General features: G+C 46.8%; 1 protein-coding gene across 4 annotated transcripts; it reads right to left on the reverse strand.

Annotated features, from left to right (window-relative positions):
• Positions 1-189: 189 nt before the first annotated feature.
• Positions 190-13,022, reverse strand: LOC108092503 (protein bowel). 4 transcript variants are annotated; one of them, XM_017192116.2, is made up of 4 exons: positions 12,217-13,022; positions 11,637-11,877; positions 3,626-4,506; positions 190-2,384 (listed from the first exon to the last, which is right to left on the reverse strand). In XM_017192116.2, exons 3-4 carry the CDS (start codon positions 4,471-4,473, stop codon positions 995-997), a joined length of 2,238 nt encoding a protein of 745 aa, XP_017047605.1. In that variant the 5' UTR covers positions 4,474-4,506; positions 11,637-11,877; positions 12,217-13,022; the 3' UTR covers positions 190-994. The 4 variants fall into 4 exon arrangements, with proteins under 4 accessions (XP_017047605.1, XP_017047604.1, XP_017047608.1 ...); XM_017192115.2 differs by having other exon boundaries at positions 12,607-13,021; XM_017192119.2 differs by lacking the exons at positions 11,637-11,877; positions 12,217-13,022 and adding an exon at positions 5,019-5,508.
• Positions 13,023-14,441: the final 1,419 nt, after the last annotated feature.

A 14,441-nucleotide genomic window follows, 5' to 3' on the forward strand; every position in this document is an offset into this window, starting at 1 on the left:
ATCTGGACATCGATCTCTCTGATATTGGCCAACTTTATTTCAAATTAACTACCCAAACGGGGGAAACCTTGGCATTCTTTGAAGCGCTTCACAGATTTGCAGAAGAAGATGTTCTCGAATACATATTCATAAAATCATTACATTACCTTCAAATCAATTCCATTTAAAATCCGAATACAAGACACTAGGTTTTCAATATTAATGCAAACTTTATTTAAAATAAACTAACTTGCTATTGTCTGAATAAAATCATTTAAAATTCAAGGAAGACCGTGGAACGCTAGGGGCTGCTTACGAAAACTACTACAAAACTCTTAAAACAATGCCTAATTACATAAGGTTCAACTGGAATGTTGCTCATAGTTTACTTTGTTTATGCTCTGTTTGACATTAACTTTTACTTTCAACCATTTTTCCCCTACAGCGAAATCGACTTACGATTTTGTTTACTCATTAAGATTAGCTTACCGGATAAGGAAACATAAATTAAGCTTGGATTTCACTCAGACAGCAACACTTAGTGTTGGCCACGCACTCATCGAGGGCTTATCGATAGACTCTCGACTTATCGAAGGCTTACAGGAATAATCGGGCAGATTTAAGCTAGGTTCCTACAAATGCAACAACGGGGTTCCCTACGCTTACAACTATCGCTTAAGTAACTGCTCTATTACATAGTTTAGGTTTATTGCCTTGCCTAGACATTGTACTAAGATGTACTAAACTTACGTAGCTCTAAGTTAAGATTACCTTGGGTCCAACTGGGGCTTACCCTTTGACCCCATTGACCTCTGGGAACAGTTTGCTTTGATTGTCGGCCAAGTACACAAGATCAACCAAACTAGATCCGCAAATTTATTGCTCAAAGTGCGTAAAGTAATTCCTAAATAAGTGTGCTTTGTCTCCACTCCAAATTCACCTACTTTCTGTGGAAATCGGAAGAGGGTTCTTCCCTTTTTTGCTCTTAGTTACTTATATAGTTACTCCCCCGTTTTCAACGCCTCATGATGTCCTCGATGCTGAATCCCGTTCTTCTGGGCGGCGCAGGCGGTGGTGCAACAGGCGGTGGTGCTATCGGGGGAGCGCCAACAGGTGGTGGGGCCTTCTCCGCACTCGCCCCACTGGTCTCCGTGCTCGGCGGCTTCCCCAGGAGCTGCCTGGGCGGATGGCGCGACATGTTGAGGGCGTACATGCCGGGAGCCTCCACGAAGCTCCTGGGAGCCAGGCCGGGGTGGTGGTGCGGGTCCAGCAGGTCCAGGCTGGCGGGGGCCGGCAGGATGCGCTTCCTCATGGGGATGGAGCCCAGGAAGCTGGGCAGCGCCTCGTGCGGCGAGTGGAGCGGCTGGTTGGGCGGCTTGCCTCCCACCTCCGTTTGGGTGACGATGGTGGGTGGGGTGTGCGGCGGCGGTGGCGCCGCCTTCGAGAGGTTCAGGCTCTTGTGGTGCAGGTCGCGGCGCACGTGGAGGATGGGCAAGTAGGGGTCTCCGTTGGGCGGCAGCAGGTGCGGGTGCGCCTGGGGGAGGTGGCTAGGCGGTGGTGCAGCTCCGGGCGGAGGAGCCGCCGGATAGCGCACGAAGGAGGGGGGAACCGGGAGACTGGTCACCCCAGAGCTCCCCGCCGACTCCTCCGGGTGCTTCTCGCCATGTGGCCGCATGGTGTAGGTCTCGCCGCCTTCGTGGTGGCAGTGGGTCACGCCCTGGCGCTCCGGCTTGCCCACCAATCCGCCCGAGGAAGGTGGGAGGGGCGGGGCAGCTGCCTTGCCCGCCTGGAAGCGGGCCACCAGGGCCGCCTCCGCCTGCTCCTCGTCCTCGGGGTCGAAGTCCTCGTCCTCCTCCCTGGCCAAATCGTGGACGCGCGGCAGGTCCTGCAGCTCCTCCTCCTCGTCGAAGTCGTCGAACTCCTCCTCGCTCTCCTCCTGGTCGATGGCCGCCTTGCGCTTCAGCCGCATCCTCTCGGACTCCGACTTCTCCGAAGGGGCTCCCGCTTCGCTCAGGTTGTGGACCGGCGACTGGCGCGGGGAGTCCACCTCCAGCAGGGAGTCCTCCTCGTCGCCGCTCAGGTTCCTGGCCTCGTCCTCCTCGCCCACGTCCACGTAGTCCCCGGAGCTCACCTCGCCCACCGCGTGGGTGAGGGCGTGGCGGCGGAGGTCGCAGTTGCGGCGGAAGACCTTGCCGCAGGAGGAGCACTCGTAGGGCTTGTGGTCCGTGTGGGTGAGCAGATGGGTCTTCAGGTTGGAGCGCTGGTTGAACGAGCGGCTGCACACGGGGCACTTGTGCGGCGACTCCTCCATGTGCAGGATCTTGTGGACGGCCAGTGTCCTCGACTGGCAGAATCCCTTGCCGCACTCCGTGCACTTGAAGGGCTTCTCCTTGGAGTGGATGTACCTGGAAAGGGGGGAAACATGGTTAGAATGGTCAGTTACTGCGTGGGCGTTCCTTGGTAGCTGCCAAGTTGACAATTATCTCCGCTTAAATAAAGCCCTTGAATACCCTAACTTGAGTTATTGTTGGTTAAACATATGGTGGAAATACTTCAAAGGATAAAGAAAGGTTTACTTTCCTTAACATCATAAGGTTCCTTTACCATAAAAGTAACGAACTTTAGATTCTCAAACAAGTTGATGAATACTTCTCCCAATATGATAGTATTTTCAATAAAATAATATCTAGTTTAATGTGAATTACAATACTTATTATTACTCTTCACTCCTAATTTCCATACAAATAGTAAAACCCCTGACATCCTTCCATCTCGATAGGGTATTCAACATTCGCATGTGCAACCGCACTGCAATACTTTTGTACGCTTATGGCGGCCATCTTGGCAATGGCGGCCACTTGTTGTTGGATGCCAGCAGCCCCAACCAAGAGTCTAAGGCCCCATCGCCGACGGAACCCCAGATTTGGAGGCAGCAGCTGCTGGTGTCTCGGAGACGAGCTAAAAAAAACATACATAAGCCCGAAACAGGTTCTGTCTGCTCGGAGCCCCGAGATTCTTCTCCCATGCTCGCCGCGTTGCTGGTCAAAAAAAAAAAAGAAAAAAAAAACAGGGGGAAAAAACAACGAAAAATAAAGAAGAATTAGCCCCGCGGCAAAGCAAACAAACGACAAATGGACCGATACCGAACGATCAAAAGACAGAACGCTCGGACAGGCCGACACACCGGATCGCCTGCTGCCTGCCATCGGGATATATACCCCGATCCAGCCCCCGCCCCTCTGCCCCGCCTCCCGATATAAATGCTGGTGGATGGTGGAGGAGCCCCAAAGGAAAAGCAGCAGAGTTAATTAACTTTGTTGTTACTCCTCGAAGAGATGGAGTTTTACTGGCGTTCTCTGACGGTCTCTGATTTCTGTTCTGGCTCTTTTATGGGGGAAAACTCTTTTGGGAGGGGGTAGGAAAATTTCCCTCTAACCCTGAATGTTTCCTGGAATGCTGTGAGATCCCAGCCACTGCCTGATAAGTTTTGGAAACTAAACAAAAATGTTTAAGATCGTTTTAATGCGAACTCAAAAGTTATACTAAATCATGGATTTAAATGTATGCTAGTTCTCATTTTTAATACTAGAGATTTCTATAGATATGTATACATCTTAATTTCTTCAGATATATATCCTCTTCTTACCTGTGATCCCTCAAGTGATCCTGCCGCCGGAAGGCCTTGCCGCAGATATCACAGGAGTAGGGCCGCTCGTCCGTGTGCGTCCGCTCGTGGATGAGCAGGTTGTAGGACTTGGTGAACTGTCGGTTGCAGAACTTGCAGATGAACTGCTTCTTGGGGCGGGAGGCCCTTCCAGGAGCGCGCAGGAGCCGTCGGTCCAATCCGGCGTGCATGCCGGGACCGAGACCGGGCGGGAAGAGCGCTGCGGCGGCGGCGGCGCCCGGCGGGAAGGGGAAGCTGCCGGCGCCGGTGGGCGAGGGACCCGGTCCGGTGAGATATGGCGGCGGAGGGACGCCGGCCGGTCCGTAGAGGACGCCCGGTGGCGGCACTCCCGGACCGCCGGGTCCACCGGGACCTCTGCCCAGCATGGCGGCCGCCGCAGCCGCCTCCCGCAGCGCCAGCTCCTTCCGCTTGTCGGCCATCATGGCGATGATCTCGTAGTTGGAGTTGCTGCCGGGTCGCACCTTCCCGGTGGGCAGGACGGGCACGAAGGCGGAGATCTCGCGGTGGTGCGGCGGGGGGGCCGGTGGAGGCGGTCCGTGGAGGCCGGCCAGGTGCTGCTGGTAGGCCAGCTGGGTTTCGTAGGCCGAGATCCGGCTGGCGGAGGAGTTGCGCGAGGAGTCGCCGCCTCCCTGGGAGGAGCCGCCGTCGGAGGCGCCACTCCGGTCCGCCGCTCCGCCCACCGCCGCCGCTGCCGCCGCCATCGAGGTCATGAACTGGTCCATCCGCGAGGGGCGCAGCATGGGGATGGCCCCGCCCCCTGCCCCGCCTCCTCCGGCGGAGATGTCGCTGGATGCGCTTTCCGTGGGCATTTCAGCGGAGGCGCTCTTCACATTCCGTTGGACCTGCGAAAGATAGGAATGGATCGTCGTGAAAAGGCGGAATATAATATATATATATCTGGTGGTAAATAACAATTAGTAGACGATTGTGCTGGGTTAATTGGGCTCTCGTTTTCGGGGCTTATCTTAATTGCGGCCCGAGTGCAATAAACGGTTATTTCCACGTTGGGTTTTTATAGCCCGTAGGGTAAGTACGGGTATGAAGGGCTCACAATTATTATAATTTAGATTTAAGAATCTTTAGGTACCTCCACTATATTAATATCTGTTAAAATAATGTACATATATGCCTAGAAGTCTCCCAAATGCACTAAAGTAACTGTTGTCTTTAAACAAACACGCGAAAGAATGCAATATAACCTGTTGTAACTCACTTTTAATGCACCCTAAAATGTTTTAATCTGTTTTTCACACTTTTTATAACGAAATAAACACATTTAACTTGCGAATAGGGAGATATATCGCTTATAGCCAGAATCTCTTCACTTTAACGTGCTTTTCACATGATAGATTACCCGCTTGATTCGCAGAAAGTTTTAGCATCACAATTTATTTTCACAGGGTAACTAAGCGGCTTATCACTCGACTGCATTTGTTGTTGCTGTGTTTTTCCATAGGAACTCGTACTCCTGCTGCTGTTGTTGGCTTTTATTATCAGCGGCGGACTGCCGACGACGGCGAGTGAAACAAAACTGAAAACGAGTCGCAGTTTGGCACCGCGATCGGTGCTTCCAGTGCGCAGGTTAGATAAGATTGTGCGTCTAAAACCTGCCTCCGAACCCTGGCACTGAGTAACGAGGGAACCAGCACAGTAGTAACGATATAAACACACACACACACATACAGACACACACTCCCATCCAGATATATAGTGTATCTCTCTCGGATACAGATACAGATACAGCTCCGGCTGCAGATACAGATACAAAGGCACAGATACAGATACGGGGCAGGCAGCCAAGTTGCCGTCGGTTTTGGTAAATGACTCGAACCGAACTCGACCGACTGCTTACTGGATTTACGCAACAGGAGCCTCGACTTCTGAGTGCTCCGTGCCCAAAGGAGGGCGGGGGTCGAATCGGGGGCAGGGGAGGGGGAGCGGGCTCCGAAACGTGATCATCACGATAATAACAAAATAATGCTGATAATAATGATCACTGTGATGGCCGGCCATAAAGTTTGTGGCCCCGTCTCGCAAACGCTTCTTGCTGCCATCTTTGCACAGGGAGAAATAAAGGATTTTAGGGTAAGGAATTATTATAACAAATCCTTTCTCAGGATTAATAACATTTTTCTTAACCGTGAACCAATTTGTTATATCATTAGATCACCAAACTGTATCATCTTGCTTTCCAACCAAAAGAATACTGATATTAATACAATTTTTCTTAACAACATATCCTTAATTTTTTCCTGTGCACCCCTCGTTGGATTTGAGTCTCATTTAAATGTATAACCAGCTCCGCAGAGACGAAAAAGCACTGAAAATAACCCTGCTGTCGGTGCAATGACAGTTTTGCTTATCACTTGCTAGAATCGTTCCCGCTGTCTGGCTTGATTTTAATGCAAAATGCTGCAACGTCATCAAGATCAACATTAACATTCAGCCAACATCGGGCGAAGTGATCTTCGTAGTTGGGTGAAAAGAGCTTAGCCAAGAGTTTGTGGCAGTTGAAGAGGCGCCCATTGTCGGAGATACCGTTCTTCTTATTTTGGATGACTAGCTCAGGAATTGTGGCATTGTGAGGGTCTTATCGGTGGAAATAATTTTTAGCATTGTCTGGCTGGAGAGTGTGCTGTCAGATTAGCTCTATAAAGTAGCTGAAGTCATGACTTGATCATGAGTATATCATTGTTATACTTTTTCGGGGAATGACTCTGTGCAGTTCAAGTGGATGATATTATAATTCAGCTATCAGTTGGATGTGGGCTGGTCTTATCGCGTTCCATATCGAAGGTGTTTAGGAGAAATTAAGAGCAAAGATTAGCTAATTTGAAAAATATCTGTGGAAAGTTTAGGATTACCTTTATGATAGACATTCCCAACCCACGACTTCATTCCCTCCCCTAATATCAGAAGCACATGCCAAAGTAATCCTCGGTTTTATGAGATAGTAATTGGATAATACTCCAATACCCCTCGATGGTAAGGTAGCCACTGCGAGTGGGTTTCTAATCTAAGCCAGGCGGGTTCTCCTGCCCTCGCCGGTAATCTGTCGCACTCTATCTATATTGGATTCAATAAAGCACTTATCTGATCGCTTTATGACACACTCGGCTCCAATAAATCCCCAACATAGACGGCGATATGATCAGCGGGCCCTTTGCCTCAGATCAGCGATGACCCCGTAATATCTCATTCGATTACGATCCCGATAATCCCCTCCGATCGCGGCTCACGTACTTCTGGTAGCCTCGAAAATGTGTAACCCGTTTGGGTTTCCATATTTACCTCAGTCTCGGTACTTTTCTAGGGTTTGTTTCCTCACTTTTGCATTTACGACCGCTCGGACCCACGTTTAACCTCCTCCCCCTCCCCCTCCCCCTCCCCACTCCCTGTGCACATACAATGTACGATCCAGCGTTCATTATCTTTTTGAAACATCGGCACTTTTGAAAACGTCAAGCCAAATAAGAAAAACAAATAAAATCCATGTAAATAATGGACATCATCAGCAAAAGCGACGGCACGTAGACTGCCGTAGAAATATTGAGAGAGAGTTGTGCGCACACACACACAGATACGGACACAGATGACGAGATACTGAGATACTCGTACTCGAAGATCCACAGATACATTTGCGCCGAGACGTTTGCGCAAACGGTTGCCCAGCAAATGAAGCCAAAGGCTTAAAGTTCCCGTCTGTAGGAACATGGAAAAAAACTGCGTGAGTCTTTATATAATTTCTATAATTATCATAAAAATTAAATTTATAAATATTATCGAAAAGGGGTAAAAATATGACTTGTATTTCAACGAAACTTTATAAACTTTCTTCGGTAATTGTATACCTTTTTCACAAAGATTTAAAACCAACAATTCTTTTTATTTAATTTATAAAAATAATTTACCTTCGAAACAGATCAAGTAGAGGTAAGGATGAATAAGTGTATTATCGATTTTATTCGTGGAAAACATTTCTTTCTCTGTACAGTACATATAATAAAAAGAGCCAGAAGACCAACTACTGCTGGTGGAAAATAAAAGATATCGAGGAGCAATTTGGCTGCCACTTTTTCCCTCCTCCTCTTCTTCTTCTTCTTGCCCCGTCTTGCTTCTCATTTTTTTTCTGGGTCCGGGATCGGTTCGTTTGCTGGGTTTGCTGGGTTTTGTGTGTAAACATCTGAGGCCAGCAGAAACCCAGGGCCCAGCGGAGTGAAAAGGTTTCAGTTGATAAAAAAACAGAAAAGTATACAAACACACGGACACACTGGGCAAACGGATTTGGTGTTTGTATAGAAAACGCAGAGAGCTGAGGAGGCGAGTTTGTCCCTCCGCTGGTGATGGCCTACGATGGTTGGGAAGGTCCGTTCTTGCCCAGTACTTGGGTGCTAAAAGGGGTAGATCAGGTAACTAAGTGTTGAAATACCCCTAACATAGCATAGAAGAAAGCCCATGCGCATTTCTATTTTATTCAAAACCTGATTATCATCATCAATTTTGAGATCCTAGTTGGGATTTAAAACGTATGATCAAAAGATTATTCAATATGTATTCAATTAGTTGTTTCAATCGCTTTAGATCATTGAAAGTTGGTATCCTAATCAGGAATTCATTATAAATGTTATAGAAAAAGTGCCATCCTAGGGTATCTTAATGGTTTATCACAAACCCTCATCTTCTGACCATATCTTCTGGGCCGAGTGCTCACCGGGTCCCCATATGCACTTCAGTTTGCTTACAAAACACCAGCCAACAACAACAAACAAGCCAGAAGACGATGACGAAGGAAAGCGGAGTGGTGGGAGGAGTTCCTCGGAGGAGGAGAGTGCCGGACGGGTATTACGGGTGAGCCAGGGAAAAAAGGGTCGCCGCGATCCTCCACCGCAGCTCGGAGTGCGGAGTGCTCTTGGTCAGGCGGTTTTAATCCCTTCGGGATACTTTCCTTGCTCCGCGAGGAGGAGATGTGTCTGGGCGAAGGTAGCTAATAATCAAGACAGCGAAGAGGAGGAGGGAAACGCCGCGCCGCAGACTTATAATTACAGTCGAAGAGGAAAGCCAAGAAAGGAAGAGAGAGGAGCGAAGGAAAAAGACCTGCACTTCACATGCGTTAATCTGAAAACCCTTTCGGGGCCGCGCAGCATCTGAGATTATAGTCAAAGCTATTAAAAATCTAGCATAATCATTGCCCGTGGTGGAAAACAAGTTGGGTTGCTGTTTTTCGCTCCCGAGGTAGGCAGGCCATCTTCCTGCGCTGCCTTGTCTATAATTTTCTTGATTAATACCCATGAGGTTTACACATTTGGAGTGCCGGCCAGAACCCCCTTTCCCCCTCTGCACGGCTGGCCATTAATTTAAAAGCTTTGCTGATTTCGCGGGGAAAATCCGAAAGCGAACAACTGCTAATGAAGTTTTATGGGTTCGGGAATGCAGCTGCAGCAGGATTGATAATGTCGTTAGCATAATATAAATTGAAAATGCTTTGGAAGTTATGAGTACAGATTTGTTATTATTACTTAAGGATGCGAGGCCTCGGCTGCGATGAATATCTTCGAGGGATTATGTTCAGAAGATAAGTTGCACGCTATTCAGGCCTTTATAAAAATAATTTGAGTGTGGCTCACCTAAAGTTAAAATGGGAACTACCACTAGTTCCTACATTTGTTCTTCAAATTGAAATATTATCGGCTTAACTTTGACTCTTTCTAAAACTAATCCCTTTGGCAGTAATCTACTTTGTATGCTAAGCCGATCTCTTCATAAATTTCTTTGGCATATTGTGCTGCTCCTTTCATTCTCAAGAAATCCACTCAAGAATTTCACCCTTGAATAGAGCTCTTTAGACCTTTTGTTAGTGGGATTGCTACTTTTTCCAGGCAGTCTATTGTATGGCAGCTTCAATGGGTCTGTTCTTATTTATTGGAAGAGTTTATGCTAATAGGAGTAGGAGCCCAAATGCTATGATTTATTAATCCCATGCAACTGGATTCTAGAATCGTTTCCTTTAGTTTTACAAATCAACATAAACTGGGAAGTTCATCCCTTAATTGTATGCAAAACCGTTCCAATCAATTTTCTCACATCGTCCAACCCAACCCAAGACATAATGTAAACTTTTGATCACCTTTACGCTGTCTGATTTCGTTAATAGAATCAAATATTCATATTCCCGCAGACAACGTCTAATTTCCTCATCAAAATTGATGGAACTCCATGAACAACAATAAATGAACTGGTCTATCAGGTGAATTATAGACACGTGCCAAAACCAGGCGTGTCTCCATTCCCATTCCGATTCCGATTTTAAATCCGAACATGGCGAAATCCTAACGAGCCATTGTTCCGCCGCTTTATGGCCAACTAAAATTCATCAGCTATTTTGTCACGATTTTAATTAATTTTGATTTTCCTGCCAGAAGGCAATTAACCACATTTTCCCCCACTGCGGCTGCAACCGAAAAACAAAATAATGGCCGCAGACCGAAAAAGTGGAGGAAAACCCACCCAAAGAGGTAAAATGCAATAAACTTTTATGGTACTCCCATTCTTATGCTAAAAATCTTTTGGACACAAGACCAAATAGCCCATAAACCAAGACAATGAACCTCCAAAATAGATCTCCACTGGGGCGAAACAAAAGCCAATAACTTTATAGAACCGCAGCCAAACAAAAATATGAGAAAAAAAAACAGAAACGAGACTGTGAGAGCGCGGGAGGCGTTTTACAAAGAGCTAAAAAAATAAGGTAAATGAAATGGGGAAAAAAAGTAAAGCATTTAAAAGAAATCAATAGATGTAGATGACGACGATGATGATGCTGATGGTCTGAATCTGAGGCTCTGATGCTCTGAGGCTCTGCGGCCAAAACCGAATCCGAATCCGAATCGGTATCTGAACCCAACAGAAGCTTGCGGCAATTGCGTTTCCTCTTTGGCCACACGTTCTGGACAATTAAAGCCCAAGTCGGGCTCCGATTCGGAATCGAGCCAAGTTAAGACCGCGACCACGACCGAAAACCCAAAACCGAACACCGAAAAACCGGATTCAAAGCCGAGCAAGAGCGAAAGAGACGGCGAGAGCGACCAGTGGCCACTGGCACTGGCTACAAGTGAACTGGTTTACGAAGAAAAGAAACAGCGTTGGAAAAATGTAAGTCTGATATCGAAGTTTAAAATACCCTTCCAAAGAAAATTAACTCCACAGAAATTAATTATAATATGATTTCTAAGTTTGAATCTAATTTGATTGCAAATGTTTTATAAAGCAAATCCTGTTTAAATTCGTCTTGCTTTTATGTTTTCTTTAAAATTCTTTAAGGACTTCAAAATATTTATATATATTATATTTTTTGATATATTATATTATTTGATAATATTAATTTTTTGTTAACACTTTTCCAAGTCAATGTACCCCCATCGAGGGCATAGAAGAGACCCCCAGAATTCCAAGCGAAGGTTTTTCGAGTCCGGCTCGAGCAACCCAAGCCGAACTGAGCGCCACAGCAAAAGCAACAGCAGTTGGCCAAGAGGGGGGAGGGGGTGGGTGAAGGGGCAAGGGGGTAGGAGGGGGTGTGGCGGACTCCACCGCGGACTGTGCGGCACCACACTGAGTTCAGTGGCAATGACAGTGGCACATGCAGTTGTAGTGGAAGCCGCTTGTCGGTCGACAGTCCGCCAACCGCCAACGTTGTTGCCCTCTCTTTCTGCCCGCCTCGTCCCGTCTCTTTCTCGTTGTGGAGCAGGTTTTGAGATATATCTCCGCTCTCCTTTTCTCTTTCTCTGATTCTCTCTCTGTCTGCGTACTCGTTGTCTTTTGTACTCGCTGTCTTTTGGCCAACGCAAAAATACCAAAATAAAAAATCAGAAATAATTAGCTAGCCCTACGCCAAAGGGAAATACAAAAGTAGAAATAAGTGCTGTGGAATTTCTGCGTTCACCTTAGTGGGCAGGGCCTGTTCTTGGCGGTCTCTTACCTGTGGGTTAAACAGAAGAAAGCCTGTGGCTCTTGGGGCTTTATCGCTGGGGCCTCAAGTATCCAAGTAGTTTTTGAACAAGTTTCTGCTGGCTTTGTTGTCAGTTTTTCAATATTGAAATGCCTGGCATTGTTTTTGTTAAGGTAGAAATGTTGTATTTTTAAGTGGCACTTAAACCGTGTTTTGATTTCTTCAGTTGAATGGAAATTTTCAGTTATTTGTTTTTGTCGTTGATTAACTTCTGTGAATTGAAAAAAATGGAATTTGCTTGAGATTTCGTAGATATTTTCGGGGTTTTCTTTTGCTGTTTAGTTTAGTTTGTTTTTTCAATCTTTCTCCGTTTTGTTTTAACTTGTTAATATGTACTTTAGCTGCGTTACGCGACCGCACTCTCAACTAAATGTATTTAAAAACACGCACACAGTGGGACGATTTCGAGATTCAAATCACTGCACGATCGCCCTGGGGGGTGGGGCAGGGGAGGGGAGCAGGGGGGTTGGCGGGGGGGCGGTTACGGGAGCAGCAGCAGCAGCAGCATCAACGGCAGTCAGCTACCACAAACCACGTAGTTTTTTCCTACCCGAAATCCACGTACAACTCGCGCACAAGCACAGCTTGTATCTCACAGATACGAAAACCGAGGGAAAAACCCGAACCGAAACCTCGGCGAACTGAAAACCGAACCGAGCGAGAACGAGAGATACACGGCAGCTGAAATGTGTTTTTCTACATTTTGTTTGAAATAGGAGCTGAAGCCAGTGCAGCTACCAATTCGCTCCTCAAGTAGTCCCAAACTCTTCCCACACACAGAGCCAGAGCCAGTTGCAGCTGAAAAGCGCTTTTCTCGAGGCAACTGGCAGTGCAACAAGTTCACTCACACACACACACAAACACACACACACACCGCTCAATAAGCGAGAAAAGATACAGCGGCGGAGATACAGATAGATACTGGGCGAGAGCCACTCACAGTGCAGTTCGCTTTTCAAACGGCCAACGATCCGCGCGCAGGTGCGTTAGCCACGATCAACTCTCGAAGACTAAGCCGCCAACCGGGCAACTGGGCCCGAACGGAGAACGGAGAACGGAGAAAGAGAGCCTGTGGAGCGGCGGACTGAGATAAGGAGAAGCCGAGCAGCGAGTAGCGAGCGGAGCAGCAAAACCAGCTTAGTACACGGAGAAAAAAGGGGGGTAATATTGAAACATCTTGCATACCTAATAATAGACCACGAAATAGGGTTCTCATTGAACTTGAGAATTATACTTAAAAAAAAAAAATAACTTTTTCCTATTTTTGCTCTATGAACTCTTGGTAGATATTATATTTATATAGTTTTCAAGCTAAAAAGATAAGATATTTCATATTTGATCTTCTGGGTTCCCTAGTTTATCTCAATTTTTTACCTAAGGAATTTATAACAATGACAAGTTGCATTGGATTTCTTCGAGTGCAGGAGAGGAATTGAACCGAACTCAACCCAACCGACCGCCAGTCGCACGCTGGTGAGCGGACGGCCGGACCGGCGGACGGACTGGTATGGCGACTGGCACTGGCGGAGCGTGGAACGTGCATTCGTACGACGAGTTATTGTCAGTTAGAGCGCTACCTGTTTACCGTCCGACTACCGACTACCACCGACTGCTTTTCGGCCTGGTCGAGAGGGTAGGGTAAATTGCCCGGGTGTTGCCAGATTGCCCTCGCCGCCTATGGATTTTAATGGTGGTTTCCCCTGCAAAGGAGCAGGAGGAGGAGAAGGAGGAGGAGGAGGAGGTTTTGGCCACTGGAGGGTGTAACTCTGGTAGTCCCACGCTTATTGTTATTCCCTTCAGTGGGGGTGTACTTTGTCTCCGGTTATTGTTGCGGTTTCGATTACGGGAATGACTAATCGGAAAGCGTTTTTAGGGAGGAAAGACGATAAGGTTTCTTCGGAGAAAGGGTTGCAAAGCGGCGATTATGTGGAAAGTGGAGAAGAGCGGGGTGCAGAATGCATTACTCATGTCGTATTATCTTTTCTGCTAAACTATTGATTGTGCTACTGATAAGTAACTAACTAATACTTTTAATGAATGTATAATAGGAATACAATAAATACAATTTTATGGGTGTTATGCTTAAAAATAAAATCTGTATTTATTCAAAGTGCTTTTCAACGATGACTTATTGGAAAAAACATCACAGTTCGGCAGCCAAATTATAAATTTCTTCCATAAAAGTTGTTGTAAAACCATAATGGCTCAGAACATAAATGTTATCGCCAGACTGAAGTTTATTAGCAGCAATTAAAAGCTGCACAAATGAGCTGGCAAATAAGTTAAAACCCAAAAGGCGGTCTTATCAATATTGGAGGTTTTTTCCAGGGGGCATCTTACCCCAGTTCCCAATAGTATATTTCAGGAGCTCCTGCCTCAACCATCTGGCAACCTCTGAAACCAGCATCAATACGGTCAAGTGGTAAGAGGAAAGCAGAAAACACAGGCCAAGAAAACAGTCAGGGTCCAAAGGAGAGGGAGTTGCGTTTCGGCCGTGATGATGATCATGGTCGTAATGATCCCGAGATGCCGAAAAGAAAACCCGAAAAGTACCAACAATAGAGAGCCGGGGCATGTAATTAAGGTGCTGCACAGTGGAACTAAATTGTGGCTGCTGCCACTGCAAAAACAGTAAATGGAGATACAAAGCGGCAGCCAGAAGACCAGAAGACCAGAAGACCAGAAATAAGTGGTAGAAAGAGACGAGGAAAACGGTAGCTGGCTCATAGGGCGAGCGAATTGTTATGCTAGTCGTTGACTTCCCCCATCAACAAC

The sequence above is a fragment of the Drosophila ficusphila genome, unplaced genomic scaffold (genome assembly GCF_018152265.1).
Source record: "Drosophila ficusphila isolate 14025-0441.05 unplaced genomic scaffold, ASM1815226v1 contig_412, whole genome shotgun sequence".
Taxonomy (NCBI): Eukaryota; Metazoa; Arthropoda; class Insecta; order Diptera; family Drosophilidae; genus Drosophila; species Drosophila ficusphila.